The 19,695-nt window shown below is 45.1% G+C and overlaps 1 protein-coding gene across 6 annotated transcripts in view; it reads right to left on the reverse strand.

Annotated features, from left to right (window-relative positions):
* VPS13B (vacuolar protein sorting 13 homolog B) overlaps nucleotides 1-19,695 on the reverse strand; it is a 960,935-nt gene that overhangs the window by 400,627 nt on the left and 540,613 nt on the right. For all 6 annotated transcript variants that reach the window (XM_054017509.1, XM_054017507.1, XM_054017510.1 and 3 more), the window contains exon 25: nucleotides 9,081-9,287. In XM_054017509.1, coding sequence (XP_053873484.1) covers nucleotides 9,081-9,287 — 207 coding nt within the window. The remainder of the gene's footprint in view (nucleotides 1-9,080; nucleotides 9,288-19,695) is intronic.

The raw sequence follows: 19,695 nt of genomic DNA on the forward strand, positions 1-19,695 counted from the left end.
TGCTCTCATTCCTCATGCAGTTTCAATTTTCATTTTGGATTTCCAGCACCCAGCATGGTATTGTTAAAGATGTTTATGCATTAATTTTCTGCTCTGCTTCCAGATCTACAGAAAGATCAAGCCAGAATCAGCAATGCTGAACTATTTTCCCACACCTCCTCATGCCAAGTCCTAAAATATACAATTTAATTCTTTCACCAATTGTTGCAAATTGACCAAAATACTGAGTTTATTTTCTTAGCAGAATTTATCTTTGTTCATCAGGAAGAACCAAACATATGAGGCCTTCATCCTTGGCCTGCCTTAGAGCTCAGGGATGATCACAGTTTTGGCCACACTACTGCTATGCCTTATCAAAATAACTTCTGCGTTCTTGTTCAATCACAGCGCTTCCCCAAGGACTAAACACTTCTACCACTGTTTGTACTTAAGTAAACAGAAACAAGTGGCCTGTTGTAGTATGCACTACCTTTGCTCTTGCTGTTCTAATGCAGGGTGGTAAAAATGATTAACTATTTCTAAGCCCCAGTACTTAAGCCTCTCACTCACGTTTTTTCCTCTGCCACCACCCAGATTGAAATTCAGGAAGCTAGATAGCTTTACCCGCACAGGAGTGCAGTGCTCCCTATCAACTTGTCAGCATGAAATGAATTACTCACAGCTTAAAGTATAAATAATCTGTGGATTTTATAAACAAATACTTCTTTTGCTATTTAATATAAACAATTTGTAGAGTGTACTTTTTTAAAATTCATTTATAGTAAGCCTACTGCACTTGAAAGAAGCCTTTAAAAATAATCATTTGGCCCCACCAGAATAGTGTAATGCTTCAACTGTAAAATGTATAAAGTTCAAAAATTCATACCAATGGCATGGGGTATTTTTGTTTGACAATCGTCAAAGTTTTAAATGTAAATTGTAGGAACATATAAACAAAACAGACACTGTAATTTCAAAATGGTCCCAAAAGACTGTAATAATATAAATATGTAAATGAAATGTTATACCATAGTGAATTTCAATGCCAATCTCCAATCATGTAGCTAAAATATTTGAAATTAAAAAACCCACATCCAAAGTCAAACCAGTAGAAATAAATACTGTGGTGTAATGAGTCTACCTATGTTGTTGTTGTTGTTAGTTTGCAGCACTGAGTATAAAAATTGCATATACTTAGCTTTGGGGAGCTAAATTTGACAAAGGTGGTTCACATGACCCACTGTCATATTATCTTCTCAATTATTTTCTTTAAAAAAATTCTAGTGTCACAAAATTCTAAACATTTTGATCTGTAAATTTTATCAGAAGTTGAACAGAAAATAATAAAGTTAAGTATATATTATGGGATTTTTCAAAAGCACCCAGAGTGAACCTATCTTGGCTCCCACTGACATCACCTCCCATTGACTTCATTGGGAGCAGAGCTAGGCCAATGCTGAGCACTTTTGAAAATCCCATCCTTAAAAACCAAAATGTGTATATCTAGAAGTTTTATATTAAGTACTAGTAAGTATGAAAAGTTAAACATTCCACCTTAAGGAGAGAGATAAATTGTGATGATAAAAGTATTTCCCAAATGTTTGGTAAAATGAAATGGCCAACTATTGTTCAAAATAAGGTTTTTTTTACAACTTGCAGCCCTGCCAAGTGTCATGCATATAGTAGTGCTCAGGGATCAAGCAGAATGTTTCCTGCAATTAATTCTCCTGGCCACCAGGCGCCAGCATTGATAGGAGGGAGACTCTCTGTTCTGTGCTCTAAATGCACCCCCTGCTGGAATCCAGGCAGTGTGGAAAATAAGGGGAATCAGCTTGACTCAAATCTAGGGAGCGAGGAGCAGAATAGGGTTGCTAGGCATCCGGTTTTCAACCAGAACGCCTGGTTGAAAAGGGATCCTGGTGTCTCCGGTCACCTCCACTGACCGGGCCATTAAAAATCCGGTCGGCGGCACAGCGCGGCTAAGGTGGGCTCCCTGTCTTCTCTGGCTCCATGCAACTCTCGGAAGCGAACGGCATGGCCCTGCAGCCCCTAGGGAAGCCTCTGCCCCAGGTTGGAACCTACTCCCACACCCTAACTTCCTCCCAGACCTCTCACCCCACCTGCACCCAAACTCCCAGCCCCAGGTCAGAACACCCTGCCAGACCCCGTTCCCCAAATCCCCTCCCAACGCCCTGCCCCAGCCTAGTGAAAGTGAGTGAGGGTGGGGGAGAGTGAGCGACAGAGGAAGCGGGGGTTGGAGTGAGTGGGGGCAGGGTCTCAGAGAAGGGTCCAGGGCAGGGAAAGGGTGTTCGGTTTTATGCAATTAGAAAGTTGGCAACCCTAAACCAGAAGTGGAAAGAGGCTGTTCTTTACTTCCTCAACAATCTCCCAAAGGCTCTCTCACTGCTTCTATGAGATGCAAATAATATGTTTCTGTCTGCCCCCGAAATACACACACACACACACACACTCTCTCTCTCTCTCTCTTCCCACTGCTCTGAGGCAACCTGAAGGGGAAGCATTGGGGAGTACTGTCACACATGGGGCAGTGAAAGAGGGGACAGCTACGGACTTGCAAAAAGTAATTTAGATTTCAATAGACACCCAGAAAGTGATTAGCAAGGACTAACTACAACGTGTGTGTAACAATTAATGCAAGGTTTTAAAATGCTAGTTTTGGTTCCAGTAGGCATGCTACTGCAATTCAGTCTATACAGACAGATCTTTCCAGAGTTCTTAAGATGACTACAATAAGGTGTTTATACAATAATCCATCTTTGGCTAAACCATGAAGGGATTGCGCCCTTACACAGGGCTTAAAGGAAAAGCCTAGCCAGTCAGAACTGCCTTGGTTTTAGGGGCTGACGGTTGTCGCCCCTTGGGCAGTTGAAAGGTGGAGCTGACAACTGTGCCTCATAGAGTGGCAGACATAAGAAGCTCAGATCTTGTATATACAGGCTTTATTGTTGTTGGTTATTTGGGGGAGGGGTGTGTGTAGGGTTACCATTCGTCCGGATTCCCCCGGACATGTCCGGATTTTTGAGCTAAAAATAGCGTCTGGGGGGGAATTTGTAAATGTCCGGACTTCCCCCCCCTCCCGCCCCGTGGAGCGCGCGTGGCTAACAGGGCAGCCGGATGGTGCCACTTACATGGGGCTCCGACAGCCAGAGAGAGCCCCTCCTCCCCCCTGCAGCCGAGCTCACTCACTCCCTCCCTGCATTCGCAGATCGCCTCCGGCAGTCTGGAGCTCCTCCCCTGCTCCCCAGCGTGCTGGGACGAACGGCTCAGGCAGTTCCTGAGCAAGCTCACAGAGACCTTAGGCGAACCGAAGGCCAACAACAAGGGAGCCAGGGGGTCGGAGAAGGGGCAGGGAGGTTCTGGAGGGGGCAGTCAAGAGACGGGGGGGGGGTCGGAAGTTTGGGGGGGCTTTCTGGGGGGGGGGTGTGGATAAGGTTTTGGGCAGTCAGGGTACAGGTAGGGGGTAGGGTCCTAGGGGGCAGTTGGGGGGGGGTCTTAGGAGGGGGCAGTTAGAGGACAAGGAACAGGGAGGCTTGGGGGGGGTTCTGGAGGGCAGTTTGGAGCAGGGGTCCCAGGAGGGGTCATTCAGGGGACAAGGAGCGAGGGGGGGGTTGGGAGTTCTGGGGGTGGGGCTGTCAGGTGGCAGGGGTGGGGAGAGAGATCGGAGCAGTCAGGGGACAGGGAGCAGAGGGGTTTAGATGGGTCGGGAGTTCTGGGGGGGTGCTGTCAGGGGGTGGGGAGTGGTTGGATGGGGCGTGGGAGTCCCAGGGGTCTGGGGTGTGGATAAGGGTTGGGGCAGTTAGGGTACAGGTAAGGTCCTAGGGGGCCAGTTAGGATGGGGGGAGGGTCTCAGGAGGGGGCAGTCAGGGGACAAGAGGCAGGGAGACTTAGGTAGGGGGTGGAGTCCTGGGGGGCAGTTAGGGGCAGGGGTCCCAGGAGGGGGCAGTCAGGGGACAAGGAGCGGGGGGAGGGTTGGAGGTTCTGAGGGGGGCGGGAAGTGGGTGGGGCAGGGGCGGGGCTAGGGCAGGACGGGGGCGGGGCTCCTCCCGTCCTCTTTTTTGCTTGCTGAAATATGGTAACCCTAGGTGTGTGTAGTAGTATAACTACTCCGCTACAAACCCCCATTGTCAATGCACTGCACTATTGCTTCTACAATGGTGATTTGCAGTGGTTTAATTCCACTGGTGCAAATAAACCCCGTCTAAATGGGGCATAAAGCTTTCAGGAGGATGGGGGTAATCCTTGATGCTTGCAGCTTCATCCCAAGTGGGGACTGGAGTCAAGAGATTTTCTCTTTTCTCCTCAGTCCCATCCCCCTCAGTTCAAGGGAGGACCAGAACTCCGTGGCCACTGTACCCATAGGGGAGTTTTATTTGTATGTTTGTTTTAATTAAGCCACCCTGCTGAAAAAAGGATCTATGAGAGATTAATTGCCCCCCAGGAGGAAAATGGCCTTGAGTTGTTTTGGAAGAGGTTTGTTGTTTGCTTGTTTCCACATTTGATTTTAAAGGGTTGACAATTCCTTCCTCAAAGAGTGGAACGGCAACTCTGTTATGATGACATCAACCCTTACTGGCACTCTGACTTTTGGAAATGCTCCGCCAATACACTATAATTTCTGAAACAACCAATGACAACTGCACAACAGAATTACTTTATAATTTTATTTTTACTCTGTCAGCAATAGCCTATTAGAAACTTGAGAATAAGGCTTATTTTCTTTTTATTGTGTCATACTCTATTTGGCCAACACTGATTTTCCCCCCTGTGAAATAACACTATGGCCTCCATTTCCTTTACAACTCTCCCGGTGCACCTGCAATGTCAATGATGTCAAGAGGAAAGTATGTAGGTCCAGGAATAGTTGGGGGGCTGGAGGGGGGGCGGTAAGCTGCTTCCTGCACAGCAGCCCACATGGTTTCAGTCTGTCATGTCAAAATAGTGGCTACCTTCATTTTAAAATCTCAGAAATTAAGTGAGGAAATTAAAAGAAAAATAAGTAGAATCAGGAAGACTACGGGGTATCCTAGAGGCATATGGGTCACACCTAGTGGTGACTGGCTTTCTCCCAGAACCTGATACTGTCATCTCAAAGACTCATGAAGGACTTCCATATCCATACAGATGACACTACTAATGCTAGCCCAGGATCTCATGGCTATATGTTTTTCTAATATGAATTCTACATACTTACTCACACAATCAGACTCTTTAAGCTTACTTTTCAGTTTGGTTGTGGAGATGAGGGGAGGGGGAGTGCAAGGAGGTACTTTCCTATTTCCTTTACTTACCACCTCCCTTTGGGTTAAGGTTAGAGCCTTTCCAGGAGGCTTCCATACCATGTTGAACTGTCCTTAAAGGCTAATTTGTTTCTATCTTGGCTTATGGCAGCAAGCCACTGGGTCCAGGATTCTCATAGGATATTTCAACCATTTGCTTTCCAAATGCACCAGCTACTACAAGCCCTTTTCCTCTGCATTATTCTCAGCCTCCTGGTCTATTTTAGGGCACAATCTGACTCCTCTTGTCACACAAATAGGCTATCCCTAAATCTTATTGCTTCTTTCTTCACAATGTTTTAAATTTTCCGTTCTTTTCCAATGGTGAAAAAACTTGTGCACATGCTTATCTCCAACTTTGACTGCTGCCTCCTCTGTGACTTCCCTAATACTCATGTTGTTCCCATCTAATTCACTAGAAACGTAACCGTCAATATGATTTACCTTGTCTGTTGATCAGACAGCACTAGTCCCCTGTTTAAGTCATTCTGAAGGCTTCCTCCTGCTAATTCTGTCAAATTTAATCTTCTAATCCTCATCTTCAAGTTCCTACCCAACAAAGCTTCACCCTATATCTCAGGCTTCATCTTCTACCATTTTCCCCCTCACTCCCTTCATTCCACAAATGCTACCAGCCTAAATACCCTTTCATTTTCTCCCATTCATGTCTTTGTACCTTCTTCCATGTTGCCCCCTGTGCATGGAATAGAATCTAATCCCAATCAAGAGTTAGTGTGGTCCATTGCTTAGGCCACTGGACTTGAATTTAGGGCATGTGCATTGTATTCTCATCTCTGCCAACAACATGCTGCATGGCCTCAGACAGGTTATTTTTCTGACTGTGGCTCTCTTTTCCCTACTATCCTTTGATTGCATGTTTAGATGGTAAACTCCTTATAGCAAGACCTATCTTTAACAATGTGTTTGTACAGTCTCTAGCACAATTATATTTTTCGTTGTAAAGTGCTTTGAGATCCATATTTGGAAAGTACTGTATAAATTAAGTATTCTATTATGAATCACTATCAATAAACTAGGATTAAGGCCACAGGATTGAATGTAATACACTGTCATTCTGACACATACATTTAAATTTATTTTAACATACTATAGATATACTTTTGCTTTGCTGGTAATTCACAGATTAGATTTAGTTTACCACTACAATAGCCTCATGATCTCTCAGAATTACAATTTCAGAGGTATACAAAAGCAAAACTTTTACTTCACACAACCTGCAACTTTATCTAAATACAAGCATTAAAATCATCTTCCTGTGTGATGATGCAATCCACATTGGAAAGGAGGATAGAAACTGGGTAGTTTGCCTGATGCTTCAGTGATGCTGTAATAAGCTTCTAACTGAGAAATCAAACACTGAGGACAAATACTGGTTCTAAGTACTGTACTGAATAGCTGACTGAGATAATGTGCTCAGTCTCAGAAAGAAAAATTATTGACTTCATTTTTTGGTATCATCCTTTGTTGGCTAACTCACAATGCTACACTTAGGTTCAGGTCAAGACATAAATCTTGCTTGGCTAGAGCTTGACATTTTCTTGAGAGCAGGAGAAAAAACTGAAGTGAAATAAATGATTCAACAAAATTTTCAAGGGGAAAGGATACAGTAGCTTCACATGGATCCATCATACCACAACCACTTTAGCCACAAATTGATTTTAAAAATTACTAAATCAGTTTCACATAGTTGTCTGGGTACAGCAAGTACTCCAAATTCTTATACACTGCTGTTAATATAAAGAAAAGAGGATGCAAAACATATAGTTATTTATAATGGCGGTGGTGGTTATTGTTTTTAAAAACAAGGGATTTAATGTCAGTAGCTGATGAACTGTTGGTTGTGTAGCCATAATGTTTTGTCACTGTTATTGTTTATCTTAACTTTTGTATCCCATTTAGATTTTGCATGGTAAAGCATACATAATAAACTAACATATCAATAAAAATGAAACCCAAGCAACTCCAGTAACCCAAGGCAAATACTGCAGTGGAACTAGATTAACAGGAAGAATTCCAATTCCACCCTTTTAATGACAGTAATCTCTCTGATTCTATGTAAAATGGATGTGAAATGTGGGCAGTGCCAGTCACCACCTCCAATTCCTCCCAGCCTCCAACTGCCCTAAAATTAACACGCTGACAATTTGTATAGAGTTAAAGCAATTTTGGTCACAACTTTATTCAATAGAACTCCAGAATTCAAACTAACTGGCTAACCCTGTTCCCACAAATGTGTCATAAAGGCCTGCTCTAAGAACAGCCAAGCTTATCCAAAAAATGGGAAACTATCTCTCCAGAACTGTACTTCCCATACTTTCATGTCTGTGGAAAGAACCAGGCATTCCATACATGCAGCATGGCATAGGACTATCCTTATCCCACCCAATATGTTTACCACTAGCTCCTTGACCCATCAATATACCTATGAGCTGGGTTTGTATCAGATCAGTTAATTAATTTAACCAGCTGACTTTAACAACCACATTGATGCAAAGTCACAAGTCCCATGACTTTCCAAGTGCATAGTCTCCAGTTGCCATGAGCATTATTATGCTTAGTGACAACTGCCTGAAAGGCACCACATTCATAAAATAGGCTCAGCAGGTGCATCCATGAAGGTGAAAAACCCACCTTGATTCAGCCAGTATAGTAGGGAAGAAAATTCTTCTCCATGCCCAAATATGGCTATCAATACAACCTGTGCAAGCTGTAGACCAGGCAGTAAACTAAAGACAAAAACTCACCTGGCCCTAGCCCCAGCAAAAATATATAGGCCACCTACCATCACCTTTATAATTCTGCACCTGAAAAACTCCTTCATATTCTGTTTTAAAAAACACCTACATATAATTTTCTTACACTTATAGTTAGGGCCCTACCAAATTCACAGCCATGAAAAATGCGTCACAGACTGTGAAATCTGATCTCCCCCCCCCCGTGAAATCTAGTCTTTTGTGTACATTTATCCTATACAGATTTCATGTGGGAGAACAGTGTTTCTCAAATTCAGGGTCCTGACCCTTAAGGGAGTTGCGGGGGGGAAGAGGGGATGTCACAAGGTTATTTTAGGGGGGGTTGTGGTATTGCCACCCTTAATTCTGTGCTGCCTTCAGAGCTGGGCGGACGGAGAGTGGCGGCTGCTGACTGAGGGCCCAGCTCTGCAGGCAGCAACGCAGAAGTAAGGGTGGCAATACCATACTATGCCATCCTTACTTCTGCGCTGCTGCTCTGCCTTCAGAGCTGGGCTCCTTGCCAGCAGCCGCCGCTCTCCAACTACCCAACTCTGAAGGCAGCGCCACCACCAGCAGCTGCGCAGAAGTACGAGTAGTAGTACCACAACCCCCCGCTACAATAATCTTGTGACTCCCCCACAACTCCTTTTTGTATCAGGATGCCTACAATTACAACACCGTGAAATTTAAAATTTAAGTATCTGAAATGGTGACATTTACTATTTTTAAAATCCTACGACCGTGAAATTAACCAAAATGGACCGTGAATTTGGTAGGGCCCTACTTATAGTCTAAAAGAATCAGCATTCATCCCTTTCTAATAGCAGTGAGCTAGTTATATAATTAATATGGCAGCAATATTGTAACCATTTTCCTTCCTTCCTCCTCCGGTTTCCCCAAATTTATAATATTACATGTTTAGAGGATTATAGGCAAAACTACAGTATATAGGAATACTGTTACTCTTATTTTATCTTTGTGATTCTTAATTGGTCACTTGCCACATTTTGCAGATTGTCCTTCATAGGATATTTTTTTCAGAAACACTTACCTCTGTAGTGGTTCCAAAGTCAGCAGATGGGCTATATGTGCTGGTATCCGGTGGAGCTGTCCCAACACTACTTTTAATTGGAGAGCTAGGAGGAGCAGGCCCTGTCATGGACTCCGTATAGACAGAAGATTGATACAGCATACCTCTCTTCTGAATCTTATTCCAGACTTTGCTCATGATGTCAGCCAGTTCATACAGAAGCTGTATCTAAAGAAGAAAAAATAGATGAAGTTCTTCATAATTAGGTGTACGAAAATCCATCACAGCCATCAAAATCCTCCAGTGAGGTTTAAACTACATATCAGAGCTCAATACTTTTACAATGTATAACACCCTAATAAGAGACTATGCTGCTATAAAATGAATTAACAATCACAACATAGTGATTTTGCTCAGAAAGCACTGCTTGTCGAAACATATAGTAGAAAATCAAACTACAATACATAGTTCATAAAAATATGTCATAAATCTGGTCTTGTAAAATTTTCATTAGTAAAAATTTTAGCAATAAAAAAAACTATATCTAACTTCTGCATTATCTCACACATAGAAATACTGACTGCCCTTTTAGTTGATTCTTATGAAAAGGCAAACTCACATGAAAAAAGGAATATGAATGTTGTTATGTTATAAACAATGTAAGAGAGACTCCTTTTTAACAATATTAAAATGATGATTCCATGCTACATATGAAACTGTTCTATATACGCAGAAAGAACATCCACTATCCAACTCAATAGCCTCCTGGGATATGTCATTCCAATATTCAGAAAACATACTGTTTAACTTGCACATTGTTTGACTCAGTTCTTAGATATTTACACAAGCGTTCGTAAATAAGCATTAATCATGACATTTGTATGACAACATATTGTCATATACTATATAAAACAAGTCCAGAGAATACTTCAAACAATACATAAGCAGATCCACAGCTGGATACCATACCCAGCTGCCATTATAAAAAATTCTTATATTTATAAGAAGTTTCAGCCTCAGGACACATCCAGACTATGAAGCTGGCTTCTTATGTGGGCAGAACAGATGCAGGAAAACATTGTTGTCAATCTATATTTGATATAAAACAGTACTTGATTTTGTGCGTGTGAATGTGTGATGAAGTTTCAAAGATTATGCTACAGTCACTTCTTAAGAGGTGAAATGCTGGAGTTTTATAAAAAGCTTCTTAATTCATTTGGGTTTTTCTTTCGAAGATTCAAGACTTACAATGAGCAGGTCATATAACTTTTTGATACACAGTATTTTGTTAACAGTGGATGAATTGCATTTATGTCTTCCTACATTAAGAGTAATAATCGAACAATGATAGTTGTTCTGTCTGTAGCAGAAATGTATTTTCGTTAAGTTTAAAAGAGTCTCATATGTCTCTAGTACTTTGATATTCTGTGATGGTTACTTAATTATTACTTTAATTACTGTAACTAACCACAATCATTAAACAGTGTTATTTAAAATTATTACATTCAGATTTTCATACTTGTTTCCACATAATTGAAAATAACACACTTCAGACTGATTAAGTTGTATATTATTAACTGGGCTGACTCTACACTAGCAAAGAAACAACAAAACTTTCCAATTTTAAAAATGAATGATCTGATAACAAGAGTGAAAGTTTAATCATTTCTGGGAGTTTAGTGGGCTACTCGGATAGACCCAAACTTGGATAGATTCTTGGAAACTCAAAAAAAAAAAAAAAAAAAGGTTGGTCAAGAGACTAGTGGATAGTTTAAGGAACTGGTGCCCTACCAAAGCAGGATTTCTCACAATTTCAGGACCCCATTACTCATAAGAAAGGCAGAAGCAGAGAGCGTGAAGGATTGGTGTCATTGCCATGTGCATGTCCACAATCACAAATAATCCAGTGAAGAATTTTATTACTAGAGTGTCCCAGAGCTGAGAAGTTGGAAAGAGAGTTTCAACTTTCACTAAGCTAAGAGTTCTTTCCCATATTAAGAGGATATTATTTTAAATGGAGGTGGTTGGTGGAAGTATATAAAACTATCTCAGCAGGTGACATCTATGTCAGCAGTCAGAGACTGGGTCACAATGAACAAAATTGCTAAAATTAGGGATCAAGCCAGAAGGAAATACATTTTTCAGATTAAAAAAGAAAATCTAAGTTCTGTTAGGTGAGAGAAAACAGTTTTCAAGAATATATATAAAAATAGAATAAATACTCAACTTTCTTGCAAAAAAAAGCCATAACCCCAAAGTTATATTAGAATCCAACTCTGCAGAGAGCATGGTGAAGCTCCATTTTAATTTGCTGATATTTTGAAATACGGTTCATTACATTTCAGTGGCTTCTGTTTCTTAAAAAGGAGGTGGTTTCTATTTACCATGCTGGTGGCAACTTTTGCAAGGGAACTGTTTGAACATTCCCACATATTGTTAATAATTAAAGAAGGGCCAACATCAGTGTGAAGTCTCCTTTTGTTCCTAGCATTGGCAACACTTCTTAAACTTTGCGGTAGATATATAATTATCATTAGGTTCAGTAATCTCTTCAAAATTAGAAATAAATTGATGATTAACAAAGAGTAACTGCTAGCAGTTGTTGAGCTAATTTGTTTCTTTCTCAAAAATAAATCAAAACACATAACCCCGCTCAGAATTAATTAATTATGCATGATATGGAAGTTCAACAGATTGCAGGTATTTCATGTTTTTAGAATAATTTGTTAGCACAAAATTGAAAACAAACTGATACAAACTAAGAGTCAAACCTTGATGATATTATTCATGGAAAACTCCGATTGGTTTCAAGGGACTAAGAACATCAGAATTTAGCCCCAAATCAATACGTAGTAAATCAATAGTAAAATACGTAGTCCTTTGTTACCATCTAACAAATTCAGTAAATATATGATAATTTAAGGCTGCCATCCACAGACAAAATATAGTCTGCCACTCTAAAGAATCAGGTTTCTTGGTTATCCTACTGTGAATTTATAGGTATCAGATGCTGTTTATGTAATTTTATTTTCCATCTTCTATTCCTGAACATCTGGTAAAAAAAATTCAGAATCTGATGTTTATGACTTTTGCTTAAATAAAGCAGGGGAAGTGGGCAACCCCCAAGGCCCTTCTCTAAACACAAATAAATTGTTAGTCCCTTTTGGTTTCATTTTGTATAGCATTTAAAATTATTAGTAACTGAATGAATAACATCATAGGTTATAGAAGCACTGCCCATGACAGCAGGATTTAATGATCAGATTTTCCATTATACATATTTATTTTCAAGATCTGATTAACTCCATTTTAAGTATTACTTGTGGGGTAAAACTTAGCAACCAAAGGTTTAAGACCCAGGCTATGTCTACACTTGGAGCTAGGAGTGTGATTCCTAGCTCACGCAGACATACTTATGCTAGCACTCATTGAGCTTATGCACTAAAAATAGTATAGCCACAGTGGCACAGGCAGCTGTGAACGGCTGCACGGACTAGCTGTCTCAAGTACAAACCCGCCTGGACTCCATGGGAATCACACCCCCAACTCCAAGTTTAGATAGAGCGTAAATGAGAATATTTTCACCCATTTTGAAAAGCAATCACTTTGACAATATTTTGGTTACAGGGCTACAGAAAATAGTGCTGTGTTTTGAGTTGTTTTCTGCAACCCTATAACTCAAAACCAGATTAATTTATTTAAACTGACACAATAACACACTAATGGAATAAAGGTAAGTGATTAGAGCAAGGGTGTGCAAACTACGGCCCGCGGGCCGCATCCGTCCCATCAGGCCTTTTAATCCTTGAGCTCCAGCCGGGGAGTGGGGTTGGGGGCTTGCCGCATGGCTTCTATGCGTAGGGGCAGCCAGGTTTCTCTCCACATGCTGCCCCTGCCCCAAGCGCCACCTCCTGCAGCTCCCATTGGCTAGGAACCGCAGCCAAAGGGAGCTGCAGGGGTGGCACCTGCGGATGGGGCAGCATGCAGAGCTGCCTGGCCAGCGCCATGCCTCCACGTAGGAGCCATAGGGGGGCATGCTGCTGCTTCTGGGAGCTGCAGGGGTGGTGCCTGTGGATTGGGCAGCACATAGAGCCCCCTGGCTGTGCCTCCACATAAGAGCTGGAGGAGGGACATGCTGCTGCTTTCAGGAGCTGCTTGAGGTAAGCATTGCCCGGAGCCTGCACCCCTGAGCCCTGCCCCGCCCCCCCTGCCCCAGCACTCTCCTGCACCCCTCATCCCCAGTCCCATCCCAGAGCCTGCACCCCCAGCTGGAGCCCTCAACCCCCCTGCGCCCCAGTCCTGATCCCCCTCCTCCCTCTGAACCCCTCGGTCCCAGCCTGGAGCACCTTCCTGCACCCCAAACTCCTGATCCCCAGCCCCACCCCAGAGCCCACACCCCGAGGCAGAGCCCTCACCTTCTCCATACCCCGACTCCCTGCCTCAGTCCAGAGCCCCCTCCTGCTCTCCAAATCCCAGCCCCCTGGTCCCAGCCCAGAGCACCCTCCTGCACACCAAACCCCTCATCCCCAGCCCCACCCCAAAGCCCACACCCCCAGCTGGAGCCCTGACACCACCACCCCCGCACCCTAGCCCCCTGCCCCAGCCCAGAAGCCCCCTCCCACACCCTGAACTCATCATTTCTGGCTCCACCCCAGAGCCCCTTGGTCCCAGTCCAGAGCACCTCCTGCATCCCAAACCCCTCATCCTCATCCCCACCCCAGAGCCCGCAACCCCAGCCAGAGCCTTTACCCCCTCCCACACCCCGACCACCAATTTCATGGGCATTTTTGGCTTGCCATACAATTTTTATACCCAGATGTGGCCCTCGGGCCAAAAAGTTTGCCCACCCCTGGATCAGAGCCTTTGAAAGTTTAGGAAAAAGGAATTAGAAGTGACCAGATTATTTGCTTAAAAAAAATTGTTTTAGGATATTAGGTGCATGTATGGCAACAAAATTAAGAAATTAACACTACAATGGCTTTTGTGAATCATTTATGACCTATAAGATCTACTACAGTCTGAAGGTCAGAGCTGCATGAAAGCCTGAGCCACAATCACCATTATGTGAGTGGGTGTAATTCTGTTTAAGTCAGTATTATGAAGATGAATATGGAATAAGGCAGGCTCCAAAGGATGTAAAATTGTGCAATATTATTCCATACAAAAATATGTAAAAATATTGTTAAGGTTGCAAAGTGAAGCTCTCAAAAGTCTTGAAATGTCAAAATTAAAGTTGTCTGCACTTCATTATTCTGCCTCTTTCTGAATATGCTTTTATAACATGATCATAGTCATTGTGCAGCCTGGATGGATCTTGTTGAATTGTGGCAGCTGTTCAATGTTTAATTTTTATCCTCACTGTTCAGTGTGTAATCCCCTGCCAATTTCATCACACATCATCCAACCTACACACTTTGAACCCTAGTCTCATCCATTGCATAAAGTGGAGGGCGTGTAGCGAATGAGGCAGAGTCTATAATGTGGGCTTGGAGAATGTGCAATGAATGGGGCAGGGGACCACACATTGAGGATAAAATAAATAAATAAATTCAGAACATTTGCCTTACACACAGACCATCATCCAATATGTGCATTGAATGAGGCAAGGGGAAAAAAAGCATTTGATTAAAGAACACATTGTAATGCATGTGCACAAGGGACAATGTAAAGATTACCCCCGCAACCACAACGTTATCATTTCCAGACTTAGGCCCCGATCCAGCAAATCTTTACATATATAAGTGTTTATGAGATGGGGATTTATAAAGAATGGTTACCTACCTTATACAGTAACTGGAGTTCTTCATACTTCATAATGAGTGGTCCCTGTGTTTATTCCACTCAAGGTGCGTATGCAACTGTAGCGCCTGAGACCAAAATATTTTTTTGTTAGCAGTGTCCCTACTCCTCATGCTCCAAGTTGAGGATTTAAGGGCAGTGCAGACAACCACTCTCCAGTTCCTCTTCTACCAGGAATAGTCTAAGGATAAGGATCCAAAGCTCAAGGGAAGGAGAGGTGGTGGTGGAATACACATAAGGTGTGTCTACACTGCAGTTCGGAGCAAGCCTTCCAGCTTGGGTAAACAGACTCATGCTAGTGGGGCTCAACCTAGTAAGCTAAAAATAGAAGTGTGGACATTGCATCACTGATAGAGGCTCAAGCTAGCTACCCAAGATTGGAGCCAGGGGGTAGGGTGGGCTTGAGCTTGGGCAGCTAGCCTGAGCCTCTGACGGTACAGCAACATCCACACAGCTATTTTTAGTGAACTAGCACAAGCCCCACTAATGTCTCCCCTGACTGGGAGGTTCACCCCAGCTGCAGTACAGACATACCCATAGGGACCACACATCCCGAAGCACTCCAATTACTGTACAAGGTAAGTAATCATTCTTTCTTTCTCAGGTGATGGTCGCTACATGTATTCCACTCAAGATGACTCACAAGCAGAAGGAGGGTGCAAGGAACTTGGCTGTACCCACCGATTGAAGAATTACTTTGCCAAAGGGGGCCCCTGCTCTCGAAGCCTGCACCAGGGCATAATGTCTCACAAAGCCAACATTGCTGCCCTACATATCTTGAGAACAGGGACATCTTGTAGGAAAGCTACAGAGCTACCTGGGCCCTAGTGAAGTGTACCCTCCCACTTTGTGGGGCAGGATTGCAATCAATTTATAGCAAAGCAAGTTGTAGCCCGAAATCCATGTAGAAAGTCTCCATGAGGAGACAGCTTCTCCTCCCATACATTCAGCCAAGGAGACAAATAGTTTAGGGGATTTCCTGATGAATTTTGTTCTCTCTAGGTAGGAAGCCCAGGTTCATCGGACATCCAAAGTGTGGAGCTTCATGTCCTTCCTTCTGACACGTGGCTTTGGGTATAAGACAGATAAAGAGGATGACATGTTTCAGGTGGCACTCCGAGCTCACCTTTGGAACAAACTTGGGATGTAATCTTAAGGAAACTTTATCCTTATGGAAGACTGTATATAGAGGGTCTGCCATAAGGTCTCCCAGTTCTTCCACTCTCCTCGTTGAGATAATTGTGACAAGAAAGGCAACTTTCATGGATTGATGACTGAAAGCATATGAGGACAAAGGTTCAAATGGGGGATTTGTTAATGCAAATAGGACTAGATTGCCATCCCATACTGGGGCTGGTTTCAGTACTGGAGAAATGTCTCTGAAAAGGCCTTTAAATAACCTCATGTAGACCAGATGGGTGACGATTGCATAGTTGTCCACCGGGGTTGAAAGGCACTAATAGTTGCTAAGTGTACCTGAAAGGAGCTGAACAACAATCCCAACATTTTTAGAGAAAGGAAATAGTCCAACACAGTTGGGATCTCCCCAAACCTTCTGGGGATCACTGATGATGCTGACACCATGTAGAAAAACTCTTTCATTTTGCTGTATAGCATTTGGTCACAGAGTACCTCGGGATAAGTGCTCATTGGGGGGGGAGGGATAGCTCAGTGGTTTGAGCATTGGCCTGCTAAATCCAGGGTTGTGAGTTCAATCCTTGAGGGGGCCACTTAGGGATCTGGGGCAAAATCAGTACTTAGTCCTGCTAGTGAAGGCAGGGGGCTGGACTCGATGACCTTTCAAGGTCCCTTCCAGTTCTAGGAGATGGGATATCTCCATTAATTTAATTTAATTTATCTACGTGGGCTCCTCCAACCTAACAGAGAGGCATCTGTAATCAACTTTTGGTGGGTGGAGGAGAGATGAACAGAATTCCTACATGTACTGTCTCCATGTTTTTCCACCAGTTGAGTGAGGCTAGTATACTGTGGAGGAACAAAATCAACTTATTTAGACTGTGTCTGTCTGGGACATAGGCTGTCTGTAACCAAACCTGAAGACACTGAAGATAAAGTTTCCCACAAGGTCTCTCATATGTACATGAGGAAATGTGGCTTAGGAGGGTGAGACAGGATCTCACTATTGTTTGGGGGCTCCCTCAGCATTGATATGATGAGCATCATCATAGCCTGGAACCAGTCATGAAGTAGGTATGTCCTGAGTGCAGAGTTGTTCCAATAGAGTCTATAGTCTGTATGGGGGGGGGGGGTATTGTGGACTTTTATGCATTTACTGAGAGTCCTAATTATTGTAAAAGGCCAAGTAAGGATAGAGTTGCTACCTGAACTTCCTGGCATGACTTCCCTGTGAGCAACCAGGTGTCCAGGTAAGGGAACTCATGACACAGCTGCAGAGACTCTACTGATAATACCTTTGTGAACAGTCTCAGGCTATGTCAGCACTGCAATTAAAAACCCGCAGTGTAGACTTCCAGGCTCAGGCTGGATCCTGAGCTCGAGAACCCTGTGAGGTGGGAGGCTCTAGATAAGCAGCAGGAACCGTCTGCAAGCCTCATATACTCTCCCCACCTCGCAGGGTCCAAGTTTTGGTCAGGCACTGATTCTCAGTACCAGCGATTCCTTTTCCAGGTGAGTCGGTACCATAAGTGCTGGAGGCATCCAATTACTCCTTTCCCAAGGACAGTCCCAGTGCCGCTACTTCAGTAGATAGAAGCCTCTGAACCTTTTTAGTTTTCAGTGCTGAGGGATGAGTTCTCAACTCCTGACACACCCATACTGGAATGCATAGTCTTACTTGACTGAGTGGGTCAGGGAAAAGGTTCTTTTCTTAAATGAGGATTTAGAAGTGGATTTCTTACATATGTTGTTGTGAGGGTGTTCATTCCTATCCTCTTCATGACTCCCATTTTCTGTTAGAGTCCTTAACTCTGCTTACAGGGTTCCTGGAGCTGGAGACAATCGTGTTCGAAAGGGCACAGGCTGGGGTTGGACTCTTGTCTCATCAAGCAATCCATCAGGAATGTTTGAAGTCTGAACTCACAGGATTGATGAGTTTGGCCACTGAAAGTCTGGCAGATGCTACAGTTGGAGGGAATATGTGCTTTCCTGAGGCAACAGAAATATATGACAGGGCTGTAACTGGCCATGAGGGTCCAGAGACAAAGGACCCAGTTTTTGAAACCTGGGGCTTTGGGCGTGCTAGGTACCCAATACCCAGAGATGGAGGGCACCCCCAAAGCTCCGTAAGAGGCTTAGTGTAGGGGGCCAGGGTGGCTGCCCTCCGAACCTGAGGGTAAAGGGCCTTTCCCTCAGCCTGAGTGGGCGGTGCCAGCCCAAGCTCACTCCACCCCCCGGAAGGGGAGGGGTGGAACAGGAAGTATAAAGGGCGGGGCCCTTAGCTCAGTTAGGGCAGCACCAGGGAGGGAGGCAGACACAGACTGTGGGCTGCTCCCTTCAGAGCCTGCTGCCACACCAGGGGAGGCCCTGGACCCATGGAAACCTCACCTGGAGGACGGACTGGGGCTGCCAGGACTGCCCGCTGCCGAGTACCCAGAGGAACTGGAGGAGTCGGAGGGGGAGCGGGAGCTGCCAGCAGCCGAGTACCCAGAAGAGCTGGAGGAGCCAGAGCCTGAGGGGGAGCCGGAGCTGCCAGCAGCGGACTACCCCGACGCACTCACGGGACCAGAGGGATTCGGGCGAGCAATCGGGTAGGAAGTAGCCCAGGGACAGAGCTGCACAGTGGTGAGTCTATGTAGCGGGACGACCCCGCTGACCCAGTGGTGGGACCCCCGTTCTGCCACTGTCAGGGCCCTGGGCTGGAGCGCAGTGGTGTAGGGTGGGCCTGCGCTCCCCTACCCGGCAGAGCCACGCCGGGACCTTAGCCGGCGCTCCCCTGCCTGAGGGGCGCGCTACTGACCTTAGCCGGCGCTCCCCTGCCTGAGGGGCGCGCTACTGACCTTAGCCGGCGCTCCCCTGCCTGAGGGGCGCGCTACTGACCTTAGCCGGCGCTCCCCTGCCTGAGGGGCGCGCTACTGACCTTTGCCGGCGCTCCCCTGCCTGAGGGGCGCGCTACTGACCTTTGCCGGCGCTCCCCTGCCTGAGGGGCGCGCTACTGACCTTTGCCGGCGCTCCCCTGCCTGAGGGGCGCGCTACAGACTCTGGCTGGCGGCCGCCCCGCCGCTAATTCCCCGCTGACGGAGGCGTGACCCAAGCCGGCCAGTGATCTCATAGCTCCCCACCGCCCCCTAGCGGGTAGGTGGGCCAACGCCGATCACAAGTGGTGGAGAATGCGGGCAGCGCCCCCTATCCCTGCCGGAAGGGATTAGAGCAAGGAGGCAGCGACAGCCCCTAAACAGAAGATGGAGATGGAAAGGCTCATCAAGGTACTGGCCGAGACTCAGCAGCAGCAGCAGCAACAGCAACAACTCATACAGCAGCTGGGTACCCACCAGCAGCAGTTGCTTCAAACCTTGGGGGCCCAGCACCGCGAACAACAGACCCAATGTTTCCAGCAACTTGCCGCCCTGTGGCCGAGCCCCGGTGGAGCCCAGCCGGGTGGGGTGACCACCCCCAACCTGCCTGCTCCACCAATCCATCTGGCCAAGATGGGGCCTGAGGATGACCCAGAGGCTTACCTGGTGACCTTCGAGCGGGTTGCTGCAGTAGCTGGTTGGGCGCCGGACCAATGGGCCACCCTGCTTGCCCCCTATCTAACGGGGCCGGCCCAGAAGGCTTACCGGAGGCTACCAGATGATGAAGCCCGTGTTTACGCCAGAGTAAAAGCGGCTATCCTGGATGCCTTCGACGTCACCCCGGA

This window comes from Malaclemys terrapin, chromosome 2 (assembly GCF_027887155.1).
Source record: "Malaclemys terrapin pileata isolate rMalTer1 chromosome 2, rMalTer1.hap1, whole genome shotgun sequence".
NCBI classification, from domain to species: domain Eukaryota; kingdom Metazoa; phylum Chordata; order Testudines; family Emydidae; genus Malaclemys; species Malaclemys terrapin.